Source organism: Oratosquilla oratoria, chromosome 18 (assembly GCF_046742065.1).
Source record: "Oratosquilla oratoria isolate Oo_2021 chromosome 18, ASM4674206v1, whole genome shotgun sequence".
NCBI classification, from domain to species: domain Eukaryota; kingdom Metazoa; phylum Arthropoda; class Malacostraca; order Stomatopoda; family Squillidae; genus Oratosquilla; species Oratosquilla oratoria.
Genome location: NC_134794.1, coordinates 23,546,828 through 23,568,919, shown reverse-complemented (window position 1 = coordinate 23,568,919; position 22,092 = coordinate 23,546,828). Strand labels below are relative to the sequence as shown.

The following is a 22,092-nucleotide window of genomic DNA, read 5'->3' as shown; positions in this document are numbered from 1 at the left end:
GAGCGTATGCATCAGCTTTACGCAGGTGGCACCGATCCCCAAGAGGAGCTACGCCTACCTTGGGGAGTACCACAATCCTTCGATGTGTTCTCTGAGTCTATTTACTATTATTGATTCAAGCATTTTTCCTGTAACCGATGTCAAACTGATTGGCCTGTACTTGCATATGGATGATCTATCTCCCTTCTTAAAAACAGGAACAACGTTTGCCTGCCTCCAAGCAGTTGGCACAAAACCAGTGTCTACCGATTTATTGAATATTTCAGTTAACTGGTCGCAGATTTCAAATTTACACTCCTTGAGCATTCTTGGAAAAATTTCGTCTGGACCCGGAGATTTTGTAGCTTTAACCACTTCCATACAGTGACGCCTACATAGGCGGCATGAGGAGCAAGTGGGTACTCGATGATGCTGACGTCGCCATCTTGATTATATTTATTGTAGTCGTACCTACGTAACCTCCATTCTCTCTAAACTGGCTTCATCATATTTTCTATGGCTATCAAAATATACGGGTGAAAGAGAACGAATGATTGAGCACTGACTTTATTTTTTATAATGCGATTATTATGACGCAACATCACACGTCGGGCAGCTAATGCTGCCAGACATGCGATGTGCCCCGGAGTGAAGAGGTTAAGTCTTTCAATCTGCCTGACTATTTCTTCTTTACTAATGCTGATATTTGATTACTTTCTTCATCCCCTCTGTAAATCAGATAGCAGTTAGGTACTTTATCTAACCTCTCATTAGTAAACACCGATAGCAAATAATTGTTAAACTCCTCATTCATTTTTTCCTCCGATACTATCATGTAATTTTCATCGTTTTTAATTGGTCCTATTCTTTCTTTATTTTTTGTTCTATAGAGGTGAAAGAAACCCTTTGGGTTGGAATTTGCTTGACTGGCCACCTTGATTTCATAGAACATACAATGACACAATGGATACAAGAGAATACTAGGTATAGAAATGAGGAGGGGCCATCGAGACTAGACCTAATAATCACATCAGAACCTGAAATAGTGGACAAGATTATATATAAAACATCACTAAGTAAAAGTGACCACATATTAGTAGAACTGGAACTAAATGAAGAAAAATACATGAGAAAAAATGAACAATATAGAAAGGGAAGAATGTATGGAAAAACAAATTTTGATCAAATGAGAAAAAAAAAAATCAAAAAGCAGACTGGGAAATGATGTACAAAGTGGAAAGAACAGCTGCAGAGAAATGGTGACAAAATGAAACCAAATAACAACAGACCTATAAGTTTGACTTCAATCATAGGAAAAATGATGGAAACTATCATCAGAGATGCTATCGAACATCATTTAAAAAGTAACCATTTGATAAATGATAGCCAGCATGGTTTCAGACAAAAATGTTATTGCGTGACTTACTCAAATTCTACAACACAGTCATCTCGAATTATGACAAAAGAAACAATATAGATTTAATATATCTAGACTTTGCAAAAGCTTTTGATACCATCTCCCACGAAAGACTGCTTACTAAATTAGCTTCACACAGAATAAGTGGTAGCCTATCAACCACTTCCATACGGTGCCGCCTACGTAGGCGGCATGAGGAGCAAGTGGGTACTCGCTGGTGCCGAAGTTGACATCTTGATTATATTTATTGTAGTCGTACCTACATAATTTTCATTCTCTCTAAACTGGCTTCATCAGTTTTCCATGGTTATCAAAATACATGGGTGAAAGAGAACAGACGATTGAGCACTGACTTTATTTTTTATAATGTGATTATTATGACGCAACATCACACATCGGGCAGCTAATGCTGCCAGACGTGCGATGTGCCCCGGAGTGAAGAGGTTAAGTTGGACTAGTAATTGGTTGAATGATCGAAAACAGAGAGTTGTTTTAAATGGAAAAACTTCTAGATGGAAAAATGTTACAAGTAGAGTTTCTCAGGGTTCCATTCTTGGGGCACTTCTATTCATAGTATATAGAAATGATATAGACCACAGACTACAATCTACTGTTTCCAAATTTGCTGATGCTACAAAACTGTGCGGAATGGCAAATGATCACTTAAACCAATTAGATATTCAAGAAGATTTAGATAAATTACAGCAATGGTCTGAAAAGTGGCTAATGCAGGGTAATGCACATAGGTAAAAATAACAGAAAGTACGATTACAAGTTATTTGGAAATTTGTTAACATAAGTGAATGGTAAAAAAGATCTTGGCATAATTATCAGTAACGATCTCAAATCATCCAAGCAGTGTATTTCAGCACCTGAGAAAGCAAATAAGATTCTATGACTGATTGTGCGATCTTTTGACTTCAAAAGTCCATCACTCATTAACAAGCTATATAAATCATTAGTTCGTCCACACTTGCAATATGCTGTTTCTGTATGGTCACCTAATCTCATTAAAGACATTGACAGATTGGAAAAAGTACAACGGCGAGCCACAAAACTGATTCCAATTATCAAAAATAAATCATACAACAAATCAACTAAAACATATGAATCTGTTTTCCCTAAAAAAGCATAGACTTAGAGGTGACTTGATACAGACCTTTAAAATTCTAAAGGGAATTGACATCAAAAGTGACAAAATATTCACAATGAATGAGAATCAGACAAGAAACAATGGTCTCAAACTGTCCGGAAATAGATTTAATTTGGAAGTGGGTAGAAACAACTTCACCAACCATGTAGTTAATGAATGGAATAAACTTCCTGCAGAGGCAGTGCAATGTAGTTCAGTTCGAAGCTTAAAGAATCATTTAGATAAACACCTAAGCAAGATGATGGAGAAAAGTGGGAGGTGAGCCAGCTGTTGTTTGCGGACGACACTGCGCTTGTGGCAGGGTCAGAGGAGGGATTGAGGAAGCTGGTGGCAGAGTTTGGGAGAGTATGTGATAGAAGAAAGCTAAAGATAAATGTGGGTAAAAGTAAGGTGATGAGATGTACAAGGGGTGAAAGTGGCAGTAGACTGGAAGTGAACATTAAGGGAGAGCGACTGGAGGAAGTGGATAGTTTTAGATACTTGGGTGCAAGTGTAGCAGGAAAAGGTGGAGTGAAGGTGGAGGTAGAATGTAGATTGAGAGAAGCGAGTAAATGCCTTGGTGGTTTAAAGAGTGTAATGAGAAATAGACATTTGGGAATGGATGCGAAGAGGAGACTGTATGAAGGAGTGATTGTGCCAACAGCACTGTATGGGGCAGAAACGTGGAACATAAGAGAAGAAGAGAGAAGGAGTTTGAATGTGTTTGAGATGAGGTGTCTGAGAAGTATGGTGGGGGTTACTAGGCTAGATAGAGTGAGAAATGAGGAGGTGAGGAGAAGAACAGGGGTGAAAAAGGATTTGGGAGATAGGGTTGATGAAAGAATATTAGGATGGTTTGGACACATGGAAAGAATGAGTGAAGAAAGACTAGTAAAAGAGGTATGGAAGGCAGATGTGGAGGGAGTGAACATGAGGGGACGTCCTAGGATGAGGTGGATGGATGGGGTGAAGGGGGCTTTGGGGAAGAGGGGAATGTCTGTTGAGGAAGGAAGGGAAAGGACGGAAGACAGAGGTGAGTGGAGAATGGTTGTATATGGATGATGATGTGACTGCATGAGGAGGAATGGGCGGGGGGGTGGGGGTGGGGGGTTAGTATGTGTGAGTAAATTTTGACGCAGCCCGAAGGGATTTCTCCCCGTCCTCGCCTTATATGCAAAGGGGGACGGAGAGGGGGGGTCGCCGATTAAATGAAGCAGCCTTGCTGTGGATGTACTGTGTCTTGCGACACTGCTTCTGACCCAGGGCGGTGGGCAGGGTGCAGGGATGACCCGTCATCCAGGAGGTGCTCAGATGAGAGGAAGGGTGGGAGGGGTGTGGAGTGTATTTAGGGATGAAATGGGTGGGAGTGTTTTTATGCCTTTCCCTTTTTGGCTACCTCCCTTGGAAGAGGGAAAAAGCCTTGGTATATGTATGTATGTATGTTATACTATTTGTTTATTTTTGTTATCATTTGTCTGTTTGCTTATCATTACTTACTTGATTCTCATTTATTTAGTTATACTGTATGTCAATTTATCATTATTTACTATTGACCTGATTCTTTATTATTTAACTATATGCATTTATTTATGTATTTTATCTATTATCTACATTATTATAGTTTCTATCTATTCATTTATTTATCTATTATTATTATGATTTTCTTTTTGCATCCAACCTAGACATGGGCCAAAAGGTCTCCTGTCGGCATGCTCCACCTTCGTAATCCTTTGAAAATTTTGACAATTTACAAGGAAGGAGTGGAAAAGTATGTTCCATGACAAAAACAAGAAAAAGGATATGAAAAATGTTGGTACAACAAAAGATGTAGAGTTAAAAGATAAAAGGGATAAAGCTTGGATAAAATGGAGAGAGAGAGAAAAAAAAAAAAAAAGGAAAATATATACTGATTATAGAAATGAATAAGTACAAGTGCGCAGAGAAGAAAAGAGAAAACACGTAAAGGTTGTCATAGAAAAATGTAAAGATCAAACAAAACTATTCTATAGATTTTTAAACAACAAACTAAAAAACAAACAAGAATTAGTGAAACTATGACAGAGGAATAGAATAGACAGAGGAAATAGAAATGGCAGAAATTACAAACAAGCATTTTAAATCAGTGTTTTCGAGGGAGAACATACAACTAAGAGATGACGAGAGGGAGGGGAAAGTCCCCCCTATGAAAGATATGGAAGTAACAAAGAATGAAATAATGAATCACTTGAGTACACTCAATGTCAAAAAATCACATGGTCCAGATGAAATGGCAAACTGGATTTTGAGAGAATGCAGGGATGAACTAACAAACAAAATACATAGTCTAATAAGCAATTCATTGAAGGAAAAGTTCCAGAAGATTGGAAAAGAGCAAAAATAGTACCAATATGTAACAGGGGAAACAAAGACCCTACAAACTATAGACCAGTCTCCCTTACAAGTATAGTAGCAAAAATTTGTGTAGAAAATACTAATCACTTTGATAAGACCAAAATTGGAATATGCAGCAATAATGTGGTCACCAAGTACAAAAAAATGTATAACAAAACTTGCAAGAATATAAAGAGCAATTACGAAATTCGCTCCAACGCCCTCAGAACTATCTTATGAGGAGAGGGTGGCAAAACTTAAGCTAGACATTAGAATTGATGGTGGAAATGTGTCTATAAAGAGAGTTTCATGATAACAAATACAGTATTTCAGAAGAAAGTCAACCATAATTACACATGGAAGAGGGTGGTGGATGGGAGGGTGGTAGATAGAGCGTTAATGGACTATGTAGTGGTAGGTAGGAGTATAATAGTAAAAGTTAAGGATGTACATGTTCTAAGGGAAAAGAGTGGGGGAATATCAGATAATTTTTTGGTGGAAGGTAAGTTGAGAGTGGAGGATAGATGGAGAAAGAGGAAAAGGACAAAAGGTAGCGAGGTGCTTAGAGTGAACTCTTTAAATGAAAAGGAAAAGAAGGAGTATAAGAAGAAGCTGAGAGAGGAGTGGAGAGTAAAGGATAGAGTAGAGCTAGGAGTGAAGGAAGAATGGGGATGGTTCAAGGAGGGAGTCAGAAAGTGTGCAAAGATGGTGTGTGGAACAAGAAGGATGGGAGGAACAAGAAGGATGGGAGGAAATAGAAGGAAGGGTAGTGAATGGTGGGATGAGGAAACAAAGAAGGTTGTAGAAGAGAAGAAGCGAGCTTTCACAGATTGGTTACAAAATAGGACAAGGGAGTCATATGAGAGATACAAAGAAAAGAAAAGAGAAGTAAAGCACAAGGTAAAGGAGGCAAAGAGGAGAGCAGATGTGAAATGGGGTAAAAGTATGACAGAAAATTTTGAAAGTAATAAAAAGATGTTTTGGAAAGAAATTAAGAGAGGAAGAGGAGGCAAATCAAGTAGAGAAGAAAAGGTAAAAGGTGCATATGGAGAGATGATAATGGAAGAGAAGGCAGTAAGGGGAAGATGGGCAGAATATTTTAGGGAGTTGTTAATGTGAAGGCGGATAGGGAGGGAAAGATAGTTGCAGTGGGAAGTGCTAAGAAAATGACCGTGATGAGTGAGGATAATGGAGGATAAATAAGGAGGGATGAAGTGAAGGCAGTTTTTAAGATGATGAGAGCAGGTAAGGCACCTGGGTTGGATGGATATCATGCAGAGTGTCTGAAAGGGGGAGGTACAGTGATGGTGGACTGACTTGTGAGGTTATTTAATGTTTGAGAGAGGGTAGAGTGCCAGAGGATGGAGGAGTGGCTGTTTAGTTCAACTTAACAAAGGAAAAGGAGACAAGTGTGAGTGTAGTAGTTTCAGAGGGATTAGCTGGTCAAGTGTAGTTGGGAAGGCTTATGGGAGGGTTTTGATTAAGAGGAATAGGAGAGGAACAGAGGGAGTAATTGGTGAGGAACAGTGTGACTGTGAATTTAGGATGGGTAGAGGTTCTGTAGATCAGATTCTTGTGGAAAGGCAGATATGTGATAAAGTTATAGGAACAGGGAAGGTTGTTTTTTGGGTTTTTATGGATCTGGAAAAGGCTGACAGGGTAGACACAAAGGCACTGTGGGAGGTTTTGTGAATATACGGGATGGGAGGTACAGTGATGGTGGACTGGCTGGGGAGGTTATTTAATGTGTGTTTAAGAGAAAGTAGAGTGCCAGAGGACTGGAGGAATGCCTGTATAGTTCCACTTTACAAAAGAAAGAGGGACAAGTGTAGTAGTTTCAGAGGGATCAATTTGTCAAATGTAGTTGGGAAGGCTTATGGGAAGGTTTTGATTGAGAGAATTAGGGGAGGAACAGAGGGAATAATTGGTGAGGAACAGTGTGGGTTTAGGACAGGTAGAGGTTGCGTAGATCAGATTTTTGTGGTAAGACAGATATGTGAGAAAGCTATAGGAAAGGGGAAGGATGGTTTTGGGCTTTTATGGATCTGGAAAAGGCTTATGACAGGGTAGACAGGAAGGCACTGTGGGAGGTTTTGCAAATATACGGGATAGGAGGAAAGCTTTTAGGAGCTGTCAGGAGTTTTTACGAGAGTATTAGAGCATGTGTTAAGATTAGAAATGGAGGGAGGGAGTGGTTCGAGGTAAAGGAGGGACTTCGTCAGGGATGTGTTATGTCGCCCTGGCTGTTCAACTTATACATGGATGGGGTGGTGCGAGAGGTAAATGCAAGGGTGGTGGGTCAGGGATTGGAGATGGTTAAAGAAAATGGAGAAAAGTGGGAGGTGAGCCAGCTGTTGTTTGCGGACGACACTGCGCTTGTAGCAGGATCAGAGGAGGGATTGAGGAAGTTGGTGACAGACTTTGGAAGAGTGTGTGAAAGAAGCAAGCTGAAGATAAATGTGGGTAAAAGTAAGGTGATGAGATGTACAAGGGCTGAAAGTGAAAGGGACTGGAAATGAGCACTAAGGGAGAGCGACTAGAGGAATTTGATAGTTTTAGATACTTGGGTGCGAATGTGCCAGAAAAGGGAAGAGTGAAGGTTGAGGTAGAATGTAGATTGAGAGAAACAAGTAAATGCCTTGGGGGATTAAAAAGTGTAATGAGAAATAGACATTTGGGAATGGATGCTAAGAGGAGATTGTATGAAGGAGTGATTGTGCCAACAGCACTGTATGGGGCAGAAATATGGAACATAAGAGAGGAAGAGAGGAGTTTGAATGTGTTTGAGATGAGGTGTCTGAGAAGTATGATAGGGGTTACTAGGCTGGATAGAGTGAGAAACGAGGTGAGGAGGAGAACAGGGATGGAAAGGGAGTTGGGAGATAGGGTTGATGAAAGAGTATTGGGATGGTTTGGACACATGGAAAGAATGAGTGAAGAAAGACTAGTAAAAGATGTATGGAAGGCAGATGTGGAGGGAGTGTACATGAGGGGGCGTCCTAGGATAAGATGGATGGATGAGGTGAAGGGGGCTTAGGGGAAGAGGTTGAGGAAGGACGGTAGAGGACAGATGATAGGGGTGAATGGAGAATGGTTGCACATTGATGATGTTGTGATGCATGAGGTGGAATGGGTAGGGGAATGGGTATGAGGTAGTATGTGTGAGCAAAATTTGACGCAGCCCGAATGGATTTCTCCCCATCTTCCTTTTGTGCATGGGGTGACGGAGAGGGGGGTCGCCGATTTAATGAAGCGGCCTTACTGTGGATGTGCTGTGCCTTGCAACTCTGCTTCTGACCCAGGGTAGTGGGCAAGGTGCAGGGATGACCCGTCATCCAGGAGGTGCTAAGATAAGAGGGAGGGTGGAGGGGAGTGGAGTGTATTTAGGGATGGAATGGGTGGGAATGATTTTATGTCTTTTTCTTTTTGGCTACCTCCCTTGTAAGGGGGAAAAAGCCTTGGTATATGTATGTATGTATGTATGTTATGTTGTTATGTTATGTTATGGAAATTATTGATAGAGAGGATCTAATAAAATGGGATGGTAGAGACACAAGAAAATCAAGAAAGACAATTATAGAGGAGACCTGAAAAAGACCAGCTTTACCCACAGGATAATAGACATTTGGAACAGGTTAGATGAGAATGTGGTGTGTGCAAAAATCATACATGATCTTAAAACCAGTTTAGATAAATCGAGATATGGAGACAGGACACCATAAGCATAGCTTCCCTTCCCATAAAATACATACAACCACTCCTCGTTTAACGACAGGCTTTATGACAGACCAATATTCGTCTCACGTAAATCTCCCGAAGTTACGACGTTGTGTACGATAAGTTGGCTGAGGCAAATTTGTATGATGTTATAAATTAACTTGTACGGTGGATATTAGCTGTGAGGTAAAGTGTTCTGAAGCTTAGGTCTACATTACCATCCTGCAAGCTGCAAAAACTACCTGGGGTACAGTATATACCGGTATTGGTAAATTTTTTGTTTCGACCATGGGTGCAATACAGATGCTCTTCTACTTACGTTCATTCGTTTTACGTTTTTTCGATTTTACGTTTGAACTAACTGTAAAAAAAAAATTGTAAAAAAAAAATTTTGAGTGAATTTTTTAGTTTAGCGTGCTCTCCGTAGTTCAAACGATACTTGCTTATGACGCTGCGTCCATTGTTTACATTTCACAAACGATAAACTGATAATGCCTAGCCTCATCCTCCTCCACCATCTCAATTTATGTTTCTTGAATCTAATCTATTTGAAATTGATGTTATTATTTTACAATGTTATGTGCTTAATTAATGATTTAGGGGTGTTTTATAAGATACGGTAATAGAATTTCCCGATGTATAGTACAGTAGCAACTTACGTTCATTTTCAACTTACGTTTGGCCGTTCGGAACGTATCTAAAACGTAAGTTGAGGAGCGTCTGTATAGCAATAGAAAATTATTTATTAAATTTGTAAATTATAATGTATCAACATAATATGCAATTTTGTGAGCGGAAATAAAAAAACAAAAAAGGTGCTTAAACTGATTTCGTAAGTAACGAAGTCGTGTCGGACGAATGGTACATCATGTTTGTTATGATAGATGCCGACGTCGAAGAAATGAAAGGATGATAAATTCATCTAACCTAAACTAAACTAACCTGTGTTTGATAAATCATTACCTGCAAATTAATGTCGTCGTCGTGAGAGACGTTGGCGGGCTTTTCAACCACTCTCTCAGCTTGCGGGGTATACAAAGTTCTTGCAGCTTGAAGGAATGCATGTATCTCTGCTCCATAACATTCCTTCAAGAAAATATACCTGGCGAGGTACTGTCGGAAGTACCGAGGCCGTCAATTGACAGACAAGATGGTGTCCCGATCCTATGCTACCAACTTCGTTCATTAGCATATTTGCTTGTAGCAAGGTATTTTTTATTTTCATTTCTGCCCACAAAATTGCATATTACATTGATACATTTTAATTTACAAAATTAATAATTAATTTTCTATTGCTATATTGCGCCCATGGTCGAAACTAAAAAAAAAAAAATACCCCGGTATTTAATATGGAATGTCAGCATACGCGGATTTGGTCATACACAGTAATTTCAGGAACCTAACCACCGCATTATTTGAGGGCTTTCTGTACTATCAAAACAGTAAATAAAGCTTTAATGTACTGTATAAAAGAGGGAAAAAACACGAAAATAAAGATACATGTACTGCTGGACATTGTACATACAGTACATGTACGTATATGTATACGCTTTTGCTTAACGACCAATTCGGTTAACGACGGCGATGCTAGTCCCAATTGTCATCGTTAAATGAGGAGTGGTTGTACATACATACATATACCAAAGGCTTTTCCCCCCTTACACGTGGGGTAGCCAAAAAGAAAAAGGCATAGAAACTACTCCCACCCATTCCATTTCCTACATATTCCACTCCCCTCCACCCTCTTCCCTCCCTCTTATCTTGGCACCTCCTGGATGACGGGTCATCCCTGCATCTTGTCCACTGCTCTGGGTGAGAAGCAGTGTCGCAAGACAGCACATCCACAGCAAGGCCGCTTCATAAAATACAAATAGGTAAATGCATATACATACATATACCAAAGGATTTCCCCCCTTACAAGGGAGTCAGCCAAAAGACAAAGACATAAAAACTACTCCCACCCATTCCATCCCCACATACTCTACTCCTATCCACCCCACCCCCCCTCTTATCTTGGTTCCTACTGGATGACGAGTCATCTCTGCATCTTACCCACTATCCTGGTTCAGAGGTAATGTAGCAAGACATGGCATATCCACAGCAAGGCCGCTTCATTTAATTGACACCCCCACTCTCCGTCCCCTAATGCAGACAGAGAGAAGGCAGGGAGAAATCCCTTCGGGTTATGTCAAAATATCATTCACATACTCCCTCACCCCCCATCCCCTACCTACTCTTTTCCATGCATCACAGCATCATCTGTACACAACCATTCTCCACTCATACCTATCTTCTATCTTCTCCCTTCCTTTCTCAACAGACATTCCTCTTTTCCAATGCCCCTTTTACCCCACCCATCCATCTCATCCTTGGTTGCTCCCTCATATTCATTCATTCCACACCTCTTTTACTAATCTTTCTCCACTCATTCTTTCCAATACCAATACTCTTTCATCAACTCTATCTCCCAATTCCCTTTTCTCCCCCCCACCCTCCTCCTCATCTCCTCGTTTCTCACTTTATCCAGCCTAGTAAGCCCTACCATACTTTTCAACCATTCCATCTACACATTCAAATTCCTCCTCTCTTTCTCTCTTATGTTCCATGTTTCTGCCCCATACAGTGCTGTCGGCACAATCACTCCTTTATACAATCTCCTTTTAATATTCATTTCCAAATGTCTATTTCTCATTATACTTTTTAATCCACCAAGACAGTTACTTGGTGACCAGGAGTATGGTAGGAAGAGTTAAGGATGTACATGTTCTAATGGGAGAGAGTGGGGGAATATCAGATCATTTTCTGGTGGAAGGTAAATTGAGAGTGGAGAATAGGTGGAGAAAGAGGAAAAGGGCAGAAGGTAGGGAGGTACTTAGAGTGAACTGCTTAAATGAGAAAGAAAAGGAGGAGTATAAGAAGCTGAGAGAGGAGTGGGAGGGAGTGAAGGATAGAGTAGAACTAGGAGTGGAGGAGGAATGGGGATGGTTCAAGGAGGGAGTCATAAGGTGTGCAAAGATGGTGTGTGGAACAAGGAGGGCGGGAGGAAATAGAAGGAAGGGTAGCGAGTGGTGGGATGAGAAAGCAAAAAAGGGTGTAAAAGAGAAGCAGGCATTCATAGATTGGCTACAAATTAGGATGAGGGAGTCGAATGAGAGGTACAAAGTAAAGAGAGAGGAATTTAAACATAAAATAAAGGAAGCAAAGAGGAGAGCAGATGTGAAATAGGGTAAGAGAATGACAAAAAAAATTGAAAGTAATAAAAAGATGTTTTGGAAAGAAATTAAAAGAGGAAGAGGAAGCAAATCAAGTAGAGAAGAAAAGGTAAAAGGTGCAGATGAAGAGATGACAGTAGTAAGAGGAAGATGGGCAGAGTATTTTAGGGAGTTGCTAAATGTGAAGGAGGATAGGGAGGGAAAAGTAGTTGTAGCGGGAAGCACTAAGAAAACGACAGTGATGAGCAGCGAAAAAAATACACAGGAGTGACGTGCAATTTCGCTCGGAAAAGTTCCAATGTCGCTCTCGCAAATCCAATAGCGGTAGCGATTCCCCACAAAAAAATTGCTCCCGCGGCAAGATTAAACGTTTTTCATGCATTATCCATCATTTGGCAATCCCTGAATCCTATCACCATTGATGAAAGGATTAGAGCAAACACAACTTACCCGTGATCAATCATTGCATTATCAATTGATATGATAAACGCAACACATCAATCAACATTAATTTGTTGATGTACGTATGTGTACACAGTATAGCTGCTAGAGTTCAATGGCTTACCTAGCCTAGCTTCGTATCAGCTGCATACGCGCGTATACTAGTACATGTTGACTAGACGCTACATGACTATCGTGCTACATAATGTCACTAGTTGCGAATTGCATGGTACCTGTATGCAGGGAAGTTCATTGGTTGCATGCAGATAGCTGCCCAATCAACGCGCTGACTACATGTACAATGCACCGTACCCAATACCACATCACCGCATGCATATGTACACTGTACATATGCAAACTCACTCGAGCCCTAGGAGGGAAACTGGGAAATCCCATTTATAACCTCATTCACGTTTTTATGAGAAAACAAAATAGAATCAAATGTTTGGTTAGTAATTGAGAGTAAATAAATTTTAAGTATAAATATGAACATTTGATAATTATATATTTAATTCATTAATATGGATCTTTGGAGTGAGAATGAAAAATGCAAAAATAAAAAATTATTCGTTAGCTAGCCTAGGTTTACGGTAGCTAGGTCTACATTCGTACGTCACGTCCATGCCAAACTTTCGATGATCGTTCATCATGGAGCGATTTCTAGTGAAGCGAGTGAAGATGAGTGAAGATGGTTTGCCCTCAGATTCAGTCTTTTCAGAATCGAGGGAGAGTGTTTTGATGGCATGAATCACTTCTGGACCACCAAAGCCTAATTCAAACTCTACGGGCAAGGGCCAAGGAAAACAAAAACCAGTAAAGCATGAATCTACTATACGCTGTGGAAATACTTGGTGGCAGTATTCTTTTCTTTTAAATAATCTACTTATAAGGAGTGTGCACTGCATAACTCTACAGACTAAACGAAGGTCTTATAAAGTGTAAATTTAACTGGAGTCAGGGTCGGTATATTTCTATCGAATCCGACTCCAGTGACACTATAATTGCTTCCGACTCCAAAACTCCGACTCGACTCCACAGCCCTGCCCACCACCCTTGCATTTACCTCTCGCACCACCCCATCTATGTATAAGTTGAACAGCCAAGGTGACATAAGGTGAGGAAGTATGTATGAGAAATAATTTGACGCAGCCCAAAGGGATTTCTCCCCGTCTTCTCCTTTTCTGCATGTGGGGACGGAGAGGGGGGGGGGGTCACCAAATTTATGAAGCGGCCTTGCTGTGGATGTGCTGTGTCTTGCAACACTGCTTCTGACCCAGGGCAATGGACAGGATGCAGGGATGACCTATCATCCAGGAGGTGCCAAGATAAGAGGGAGGTAGGAGGGTGGAGGGGAGTGAAATATGTTCGAATGGAATGGGTGGGAGTGGTTTCTATGCCTTTTTCTTTTTGGCTACCCCCCCCCCTGTAAGGGAGAAAAAGCCTTTGGTATATGTATGTATGTACCACTATGTAGTCCATTGAAGCCCTGTCTACCACCCTTCCATCCACCACCCTCTCCCATGTGCACCTATGTTTGACTTACTTCGTAAACACTGCATTTGCTATCATCAACTCTATAGACACATCACCATCAATTCTCCACTACAATTTTTTCCTGGAACTCCACACCTCCCAACCAATACGTCTATTGGTTCATTTACTACTGTAGTATTAAGATCTCTCAATAATGGTAGGGTAAGAAATGAACCAATAGACAGAGTGATTGGGAAGTGTGGAGTTCCAAGAAAAAATAATTGTGGAGAGTTGATGGTGGAGATGTGTATAGAAATAACGATAATTGCGATAAAAAGGAGGGGGAGAGAAAAGGCATGCTGAAGAACCCCATACTTCAACACCTCCAAGCAACCCATAAATTGTATAACTTTTTAGTAACTCACAATTAATGATACTGGAGAGAAAAAAAAAAAAAAAAAAAACACGGTATCACTTCATAACTACTTTCACAATTCTTTGGTCAGCAGAAAATTACCCAATCTTAAGCTTTTTAAGTCAAATTACTGCATTCTCTTACCTGTGTGGATTGAGAGAGCACAGAACTCAGTTCGAAGTTAACTTTAAAAAGGTTTTCCTTAATCTCTTCTTCTTTCTGTATCTCCCTACTGTCCAATTTACATACACCACTGAAATAGCGGGGTTTGAGGTCCTGGTGTTTATAATGGTTATCTCCAATACTGTTGAAGATTTGCTCAAAGGTCCTTGGAAGAATGCCTGGATCACCAGGGGTACCTGATAAAAAGAAAACATACATACATATATACATCCAAATGGCAAACACATATAAAACTTGGGAATGAATATGTGAATATACGCAGGAAAGAAAAAAGAAATTATGAAAAAGATATTATAGACAAATGTAAGGATCAACCTAAACTGCTGCTTGTATTGGCTACTTGTTATTGTGGCAAAATAGCATGCAGTTGATACTTTAGGGTCTATATGGGGCTCCCCTACGAACCAGAGCCACACATCATTTTGTCTATGATAGAGGAAACTCTTCATAGAGAAATTATGACACTTTTAAACTACGACTGTCCCTCCGTTATGCTGTCCCCCAACCTCTTGTTGCTGTCCTGTACCATTTCTTTGAGTATTCTTTTTCTGTAGTGGGGGAATTCCCTATGGTGGGGGAAAAGAATACTGCCACCAAGCAATTCCACTTGGATCGTAAGGGGCGAGAAGAAAGGGACGGGGATTGGGACTAGGCATCCTTCTCCTTGTAGCCCCACAGGGGATATTCCTAAACGAAAAAGTAAAGTTTTCCAACCAGCACCCTAAGGTTTGGGTCTTTTAATGTGCGTGGATGTGGTACAGATGAGAGTAAAAGGGAAGAGATATGTAGTATGTTCGTGAGACGAAAGATGCATGTGTTGGCTTTGAGTGAAACTAAGTTGAAAGGGAAGGGTGAGTGTAAGTTTGGGAGTATAAGTGGGAAGTTATCAGGAGTGAAGCGAGGGAGGGAAGGGGTCACTATTCTAGTAAGTGACGAGATAGGTAAACGTGTAGTGGAGTGGAAGGAGGTTTCCTCAAGGATAATGTGGATGAAGGTGAAACTGGGAAAGGAGATGTGGGTCTTTGTAAGTGCATATGGGCCTGGCAGTGAGAAGAGTGTAGAAGAAAGGGAGGCCTTTTGGATAGATTTAAATGAGTGCATAGAGGATTTAGGGAGAAATGTCAATGTAATAGTACTGGGAGACCTTAATGCTAGGGTAGGAAATGGTCCAATCAATGGAGTGGTTGGGAAATGTGGAGTTCCAGGAAAGAATCGTAGTGGAGAGTTGATGGTGGAAATGTGTCTAGAAAGAGAGTTGATGATAGCAAATACAGTGTTTTGGAAGAAAGTCAAGCATACATACACATGGGAGAGGGTGGTGGATGGAAGGGTGGTAGATAGAGCGTTAATGGATTATGTAGTGGTAAATAGGATTATGATAGGAAGAGTTAAGGATGTACATGTGCTAAGGGGAGAGGGTGGGGGAATATCAGATCATTTTTTGGTGGAAGGTAAGTTGAGAATGGAGGATAGATGGAGAAGGAGGAATGGGACAAAAGGTAGGGAGGTTCTTAGAGTGAACTCTTTGAATGAAAAGGAGAAGGAGTACGAAAAGAAGCTGAAGGAGGAGTGGGAGGGGGTGAAGGATAGAGTAGAGCTAGGTGTGGAGGAGGAATGGGGATGGTTCAAGGAGGGAGTCATAAAGTGTGCAAGGATGGTGTGTGGAACAAGAAGGACAGGAGGAAATAGAAGGAAGGGTAGTGAATGGTGGGATGAGGAAACAAAGAAGGTTGTAGAGAAGAAGCGAGCTTTCACAGATTGGTTACAAAATAGGACGAGGGAGTCATATGAGAGGTACAAAGAAAAGAAAAGAGAAGTAAAGCAAAAGGTAAAGGAGGCAAAGAGGAGAGCAGATGTGAAATGGGGTAAGAGTATGACAGAAAATTTTGAAAGTAATAAAAAGATGTTTTGGAAAGAAATTAAGAGAGGAAGAGGAGGCTAATCAAGTAGAGAAGAAAAGGTAAAAGGTGCAGATGGACAGATGAAAATGGAAGAGAAGGCAGTAAGGGGAAGATGGCAGAATATTTTAGGGAGTTGCTAAATGTGAAGGAGGATAGGGAGGGAAAGATAGCTGCAGTGGGAAATACTAAGAAAATGAGAGTGATGAGTGAGGAGAATGGAGGAGAAATAAAGAAGGATGAGGTGAAGGCAGTTGTTAAGATGATGAAAGGAGGTACGGCACCTGGTCTGGATGGATGCCATGCAGAATGTCTGAAAAAGGGAGGTACAGTGATGGTGGACTGGCTGGTGAGGTTATTTAATGTTTGCTGGAGAGAGGGTAGAGTGCTGGAGGACTGGAGGAGTGCCTGTATAGTTCCTCTTTACAAGGGAAAAGGGGACAAGTGTGAATGTAGTAGTTTCAGAGAGATTAGCTTGTTAAGTGTAGTTGGGAAGGCTTATGGGAGGATCTTGATTGAGAGGATTAGGAGAGGAACAGAGGGAGTAATTGGTGAGGAACAGTGTGGATTTCGGACAGCTAGAGGTTGTGTAGATCAGATCTTTGTGGTAAGACAGATATGTGAGAAAGCTATAGGAAAGGGGAAGGATGTTTTTTGGGCTTTTATGGATCTGGAAAAGGCTTACAATAGGGTAGACAGAAAGGCACTGTGGGAGGTTATGCAGATATATGGGTTAGGAGGAAAGCTTCTGGGAGCTGTCAAGAGTTTTTATGAGAGTAGTAGAGCTTGTGTCAGGATTAGAAATGGAGAGTGAGTGATTCGAGGTAAAGGTGGGACTTCGTCAAGGATGCGTTATGTCGCCCTGGCTGTCCAACTTATACATGGATGGGGTAGTGCAAGAGGTAAATGCAAGGGTAGTGGGTCAGGGATTGGAGATGGTTAAAGAAAATGGAGAAAAGTGGGAGGTGAGCCAGCTGTTGTTTGCGGACGACACTGCGCTTGTGGCAGGATCGGAGGAGGGATTGAGGAAGTTGGTGGCAGAGTTTGGGAGAGTATGTGATAGAAGATATCTAAAGATAAATGTGGGTAAAAGTAAGGTGATGAGATGTACATGGGGTAAAAGTGGCAGTAGACTGGAAGTGAGCATTAAGGAAGAGCGACTGGAGGAAGTGGATAGTTTTAGATACTTGGGTGCAAATGTGGCAGGAAAAGGTGGAGTGAAGGTGGAGGTAGAATGTAGATTGAGAGAAGCGAGTAAATGCCTTGGTGGATTGAAGAGTGTAATGAGGAATAGACATTTGGGAATGGATGCTAAGAGGAGACTGTATGAAAGAGTGATTGTGCCAACAGCACTGTATGAGGCAGAAACATGGAACATAAGAGAAGAAGAGAGGAGTTTGAATGTGTTTGAGAAGAGGTGTCTGAGAAGTATGATGGGGGTATTGGCTGCTTGTTATTGTGGCAAAATAGCATGCAGTTGATACTTTAGGGTCTATATGGGGCACCCCTACGGACCAGAGCCACACATCATTTTGTCTATGATAGAGGAAAACTCTGTTCATAGAGAAATGATGACACTTTTAAACTACGACTGTCCCTCCGTTATGCTGTCCCCCAACCCCTTGTTGCTGTCCTGTACCATTTCTCTGAGTATTCTTTTTCTGTGATGGGGGATTTCCCTGTGGTGGGGGAAAAGAATACTGTCACCAAGTATTCCCACTTGGATCATAAGAGGCGAGAAGAAAGGGAAGGGGATTGGGACTAGGCATCCTTCTCCTTGTAGCCCCACAGGGGACATAAAAAAAAAATATATATATATATATATATATATATATATATATATATATATATATATATATATATATATAGGCTAGATAGAGTGAGAAATGAGGAGCTGAGGAGGAGAACAGGGGTGGAAAGAGAGCTGGGAGATAAGTTTGATGAAAGAGTATTAGGATGGTTTGGACACATGGAAAGAATGAATGAAGAAAGACTAGTAAAAGAGGTATGGAAGGCAGATGTGAAGGGAGGGTACATGAGGTGGATGGATGGGGTGAAGGGGGCTTTGGGGAAGAGGGGAATGTCTGTTGAAGAAGGATGGGAGAGGACAGCAGATAGGGATGAATGGAGAATGGATGTATATGGATGATGATGTGATTGCATGAGGTGGAATGGGGGGTGAGGTAGTATGTGTGAGCAAAATTTGACGCAGCTCGAAGGGATTTCTCCTTTTATGCAATGGGGGGGACGGAGAGGGGGGTCGCCGATTTAATGAAGCGGCCTTGCTGTGGATGTGCTGTGTCTTGCGACATTGCTTCTGACCCAGGGCAGTGGACAAGGTGCAGGGATGACCCGTCATCCAGGAGGTGCTAAAAGTGTGGGTGGAGGGGTGTGGAGTGTATTCAGGGATGGAATGGGTGGAAATGATTTTATGCCTTTTTCTTTTTGGCTACCCCCCTTGTAAGGGGGAAAAAGCCTTGGTATATGTATGTATAAATGAAAAACTAAAGGATAAAGATGAAAAAATTGCATGAAGGAGATGAAGAATAAACAGATGCCACAGAAATGGCAGAAGTTATGATCAGACATTTCAGGTCTGTTTTTACAATTGAGAGCTCACAATTTTGGGAAGATGGACAAGAAAGATCACCCAAAATGAAAGAAATAAAGGTAACACGAAAAGAAATGATACCAAATAAAAAAGTCGTAGTATAAGTGTCATCATTTCTCTATGAAGAGTTTTCCTCTATCTTAGACAAAATTATGTGTGGCTCTGGTCCATAGTGGTGCCCCATATAGACCCTAAAGTATCAACTGCATGCTACTTTGCCACAATAACAAGCAGCCAATATCCCAGATGACAGGATCGTAAGAGGCGAGAAGAAAGGGACGGGGAGTGGGACTAGGCATCCTTCTCCTTGTAGCCCCACAGGAGATATTCCTAAACGAAAAAGTAAAGGCATAAGAGGGTCTGGGAGTTTTCCAACCAGCACCCTAAGGTTTGGGTCTATGTGCGTGGATGTGGTATAGATGAGAGTAAAAGGGAAGAGATAGGTAGTATGTTTGTGAGAAGAAAGATGCATGTGTTGGCTTTGAGTGAAACTAAATTGAAAGGGAAGGGTGAGTGTAAGTTTGGGAGTATAAGTGGGAAGTTATCAGGAGTGAAGCGAGGGAGGGAAGGGGTCGCTATTCTAGTAAGTGAAGAGATAGGTAAACGTGTAGTGGAGTGGAAGGAGGTTTCCTCAAGGATAATGTGGATGAAGGTGAAACTGGGAAAGGAGTATAGAAGAAAGGGAGGCCTTTTGGATAGATTTAAATGAGTGCATAGAGGATTTAGGGAGAAATGTCAATGTAATAGTACTGGGAGACCTTAATGCTAGGGTAGGAAATGGTCCAATTGATGGAGTGGTTGTCATTGTTCCCTAGACTGTCTGTCCGAGCAGTCCGTCTCCCCAAGGAATGCCATAGCCGAAACTGGGTTTTCCCGCAAATCCTTTATAGAGTGTATGTTGTGTTGTTTGCGTGCATGATTGTGTATAATGCAGTCTTCCATTATGTGTTGTATGGTATGGGGTGAAGTGTTACATCCTGGGCAGCTGTTCACAATGCAGTCATCCAGCCTCTTCTGGTAGCTTAGAAGTGCTGGGTGGAGGCCGCACCGCAGTCTGGCCAGGTGGACTCTGTCCTTTCGTGGGAGACAGGATTCAGAAGGGTGGATATCAGGGGGTCTGGCATGCAGCAGTGTGTTGTCTTTCAGTGTGTTAATGGAGCGGTGAGTGATATGATTATGAATATGTTTCTGGAGGCTGGTATTTGGTGGTTGTGGAGGAAGAGAAGAGAGTATCTGTGTGTGATACAGGTCTTTGGGTGTTGTTTTAATGTTTCTTGGTGTGCGTGGGTGTTCTGCTAAGTAGTGTAGCGGGTGTGATGTGTTTGTGGTGGCTGCGGCAAGTGTCTGTGTGCCTCTTTTGTCGAGGTGTTCCTTGAATTTGAGGACTTTTGTTTCATGGTGTAAATGGTCTGTAGGTGTTGTATTTGTGCAGCCTGTAATTGTTTTTAGGGCTTTGTTTTGTATGATTTGAAGGGTGTTGTGGTGTGTCTCACTGAGATTAAGAGCCCATGCAGGACTCACATAATTCATCACTGAGCATATGCATTGTTTGTATATTGTTGTATTAGTTTCTTTGTTTTGTCCGTGCTGATGGAGTGGTTGGGAAATGTGGAGTTCCAGGAAAGAATTGTAGTGGAGAGTTGATGGTGCAAATGTGTCTAGAAAGAGAGGTGATGATAGCAAATACAGTGTTTTGGAAGAAAGTCAAGCATAAGTACACATGGGAGAGGGTGGTGGAGGGAAGGGTGGTAGATAGAGCGTTGATGGATTATGTAGTGGTAAATAGGACTATGATAGGAAGAGTTAGGGATGTACATGTGCTAAGGGGAGAGTGTGGGGGAATATCAGATCATTTTTTGGTGGAAGGTAATTTGAGAATGGAGGATAGATGGAAAAAGAGGAAAGGGACAAAAGGTAGGGAGGTGCTTAGAGTGAACTCTTTAAATGAAAAGGAAAAGGTGGAGTACAAGAAGCTGAAGGAGTGGGAGGGAGTGAGGGATAGAGTAGAGCTAGGTGTGGGGGAGGAATGGGGATGGTTCAAGGAGGGAGTCATAAAGTGTGCAAGGATGGTGTGTGGAACAAGAAGGACAGGAGGAAATAGAAGGAAGGGTAGTGAATGGTGGTGGGATGAGGAAACAAAGAAGGTTGTAGAAGAGAAGAAGTGAGCTTTCACAGTTTCGTTACAAAATAGGACGAGGGAGTCATATGAGAGGTACAAAGAAAAGAAAAGAGAAGTAAAGCAAAAGGTAAAGGAGGCAAAGAGGAGAGCAGATGTGAAGTGGGGTAAGAGTATGACAGAAAATCTTGAAAGTAATAAAAAGATGTTTTGGAAAGAAATTAAGAGAGGAAAAGGAGGCGAATCAAGTAGAGAAAAGGTAAAAGGTGCAGATGGAGAGATGATAATGGAAGAGAAGGCAGTAAGGGGAAGATGGGCTGAATATTTTAGGGAGTTGCTAAATGTGAAGGAGGATAGGGAGGGAAACATAGGTGCAGTGGGAAATGCTAAGAAAATGACCGTGATGAGTGAGGAAAATGGAGGAGAAATAAGGAAGGATGAGGTGAAGGCAGTTGTTAAGATGATGAAAGGAAGTGAGACACCTGGTCTGGATGGATGCCATGCAGAATGTCTAAAAAAAGGAGGTACAGTGATGGTGGACTGGCTGGTAAGGTTATTTAATGTTTGTTGGAGAGAGGGTAGAGTGCCGGAGGACTGGAGGAGTGCATGTATAGTTCCACTTTACAAGGGAAAAGGGGACAAGTGTGAATGTAGTAGTTTCAGAGAGATTAGCTTGTTAAGTGTAGTTGGGAAGGCTTATGGGAGGATCTTGATTGAGAGGATTAGGAGAGGAACAGAGGGAGTAATTGGTGAGGAACAGTGTGGATTTAGGACGGGTAGAGGTTGTGTAGATCAGATCTTTGTGGTAAGACAGATATGTGAGAAAGCTATAGGAAAGGGGAAGGATGTTTTTTGGGCTTTTATGGATCTGGAAAAGGCTTACGATAGGGTAGACAGAAAGGCACTGTGGGAGGTTATGCAGATATATGGGATAGGAGGAAAGCTTCTAGGAGCTGTCAAGAGTTTTTCCTGGTCTGGATGGATGCCATGCAGAATGTCTAAAGAAAGGAGGTACAGTGATGGTGGACTGGCTGGTAAGGTTATTTAATGTTTGTTGGAGAGAGGGTAGAGTGCCGGAGGACTGGAGGAGTGCATGTATAGTTCCACTTTACAAGGGAAAAGGGGACA

General features: G+C 41.5%; 1 protein-coding gene across 2 annotated transcripts in view; it reads right to left on the bottom strand.

Moving 5' to 3' along the window:
* Positions 1–22,092, bottom strand: part of LOC143035120 (uncharacterized) — a 214,642-nt gene that overhangs the window by 152,093 nt on the left and 40,457 nt on the right. For both annotated transcript variants that reach the window (XM_076201708.1, XM_076201709.1), the window contains exon 6: positions 14,301–14,515. In XM_076201708.1, the coding sequence (XP_076057823.1) occupies positions 14,301–14,515 (215 nt within the window). The remainder of the gene's footprint in view (positions 1–14,300; positions 14,516–22,092) is intronic.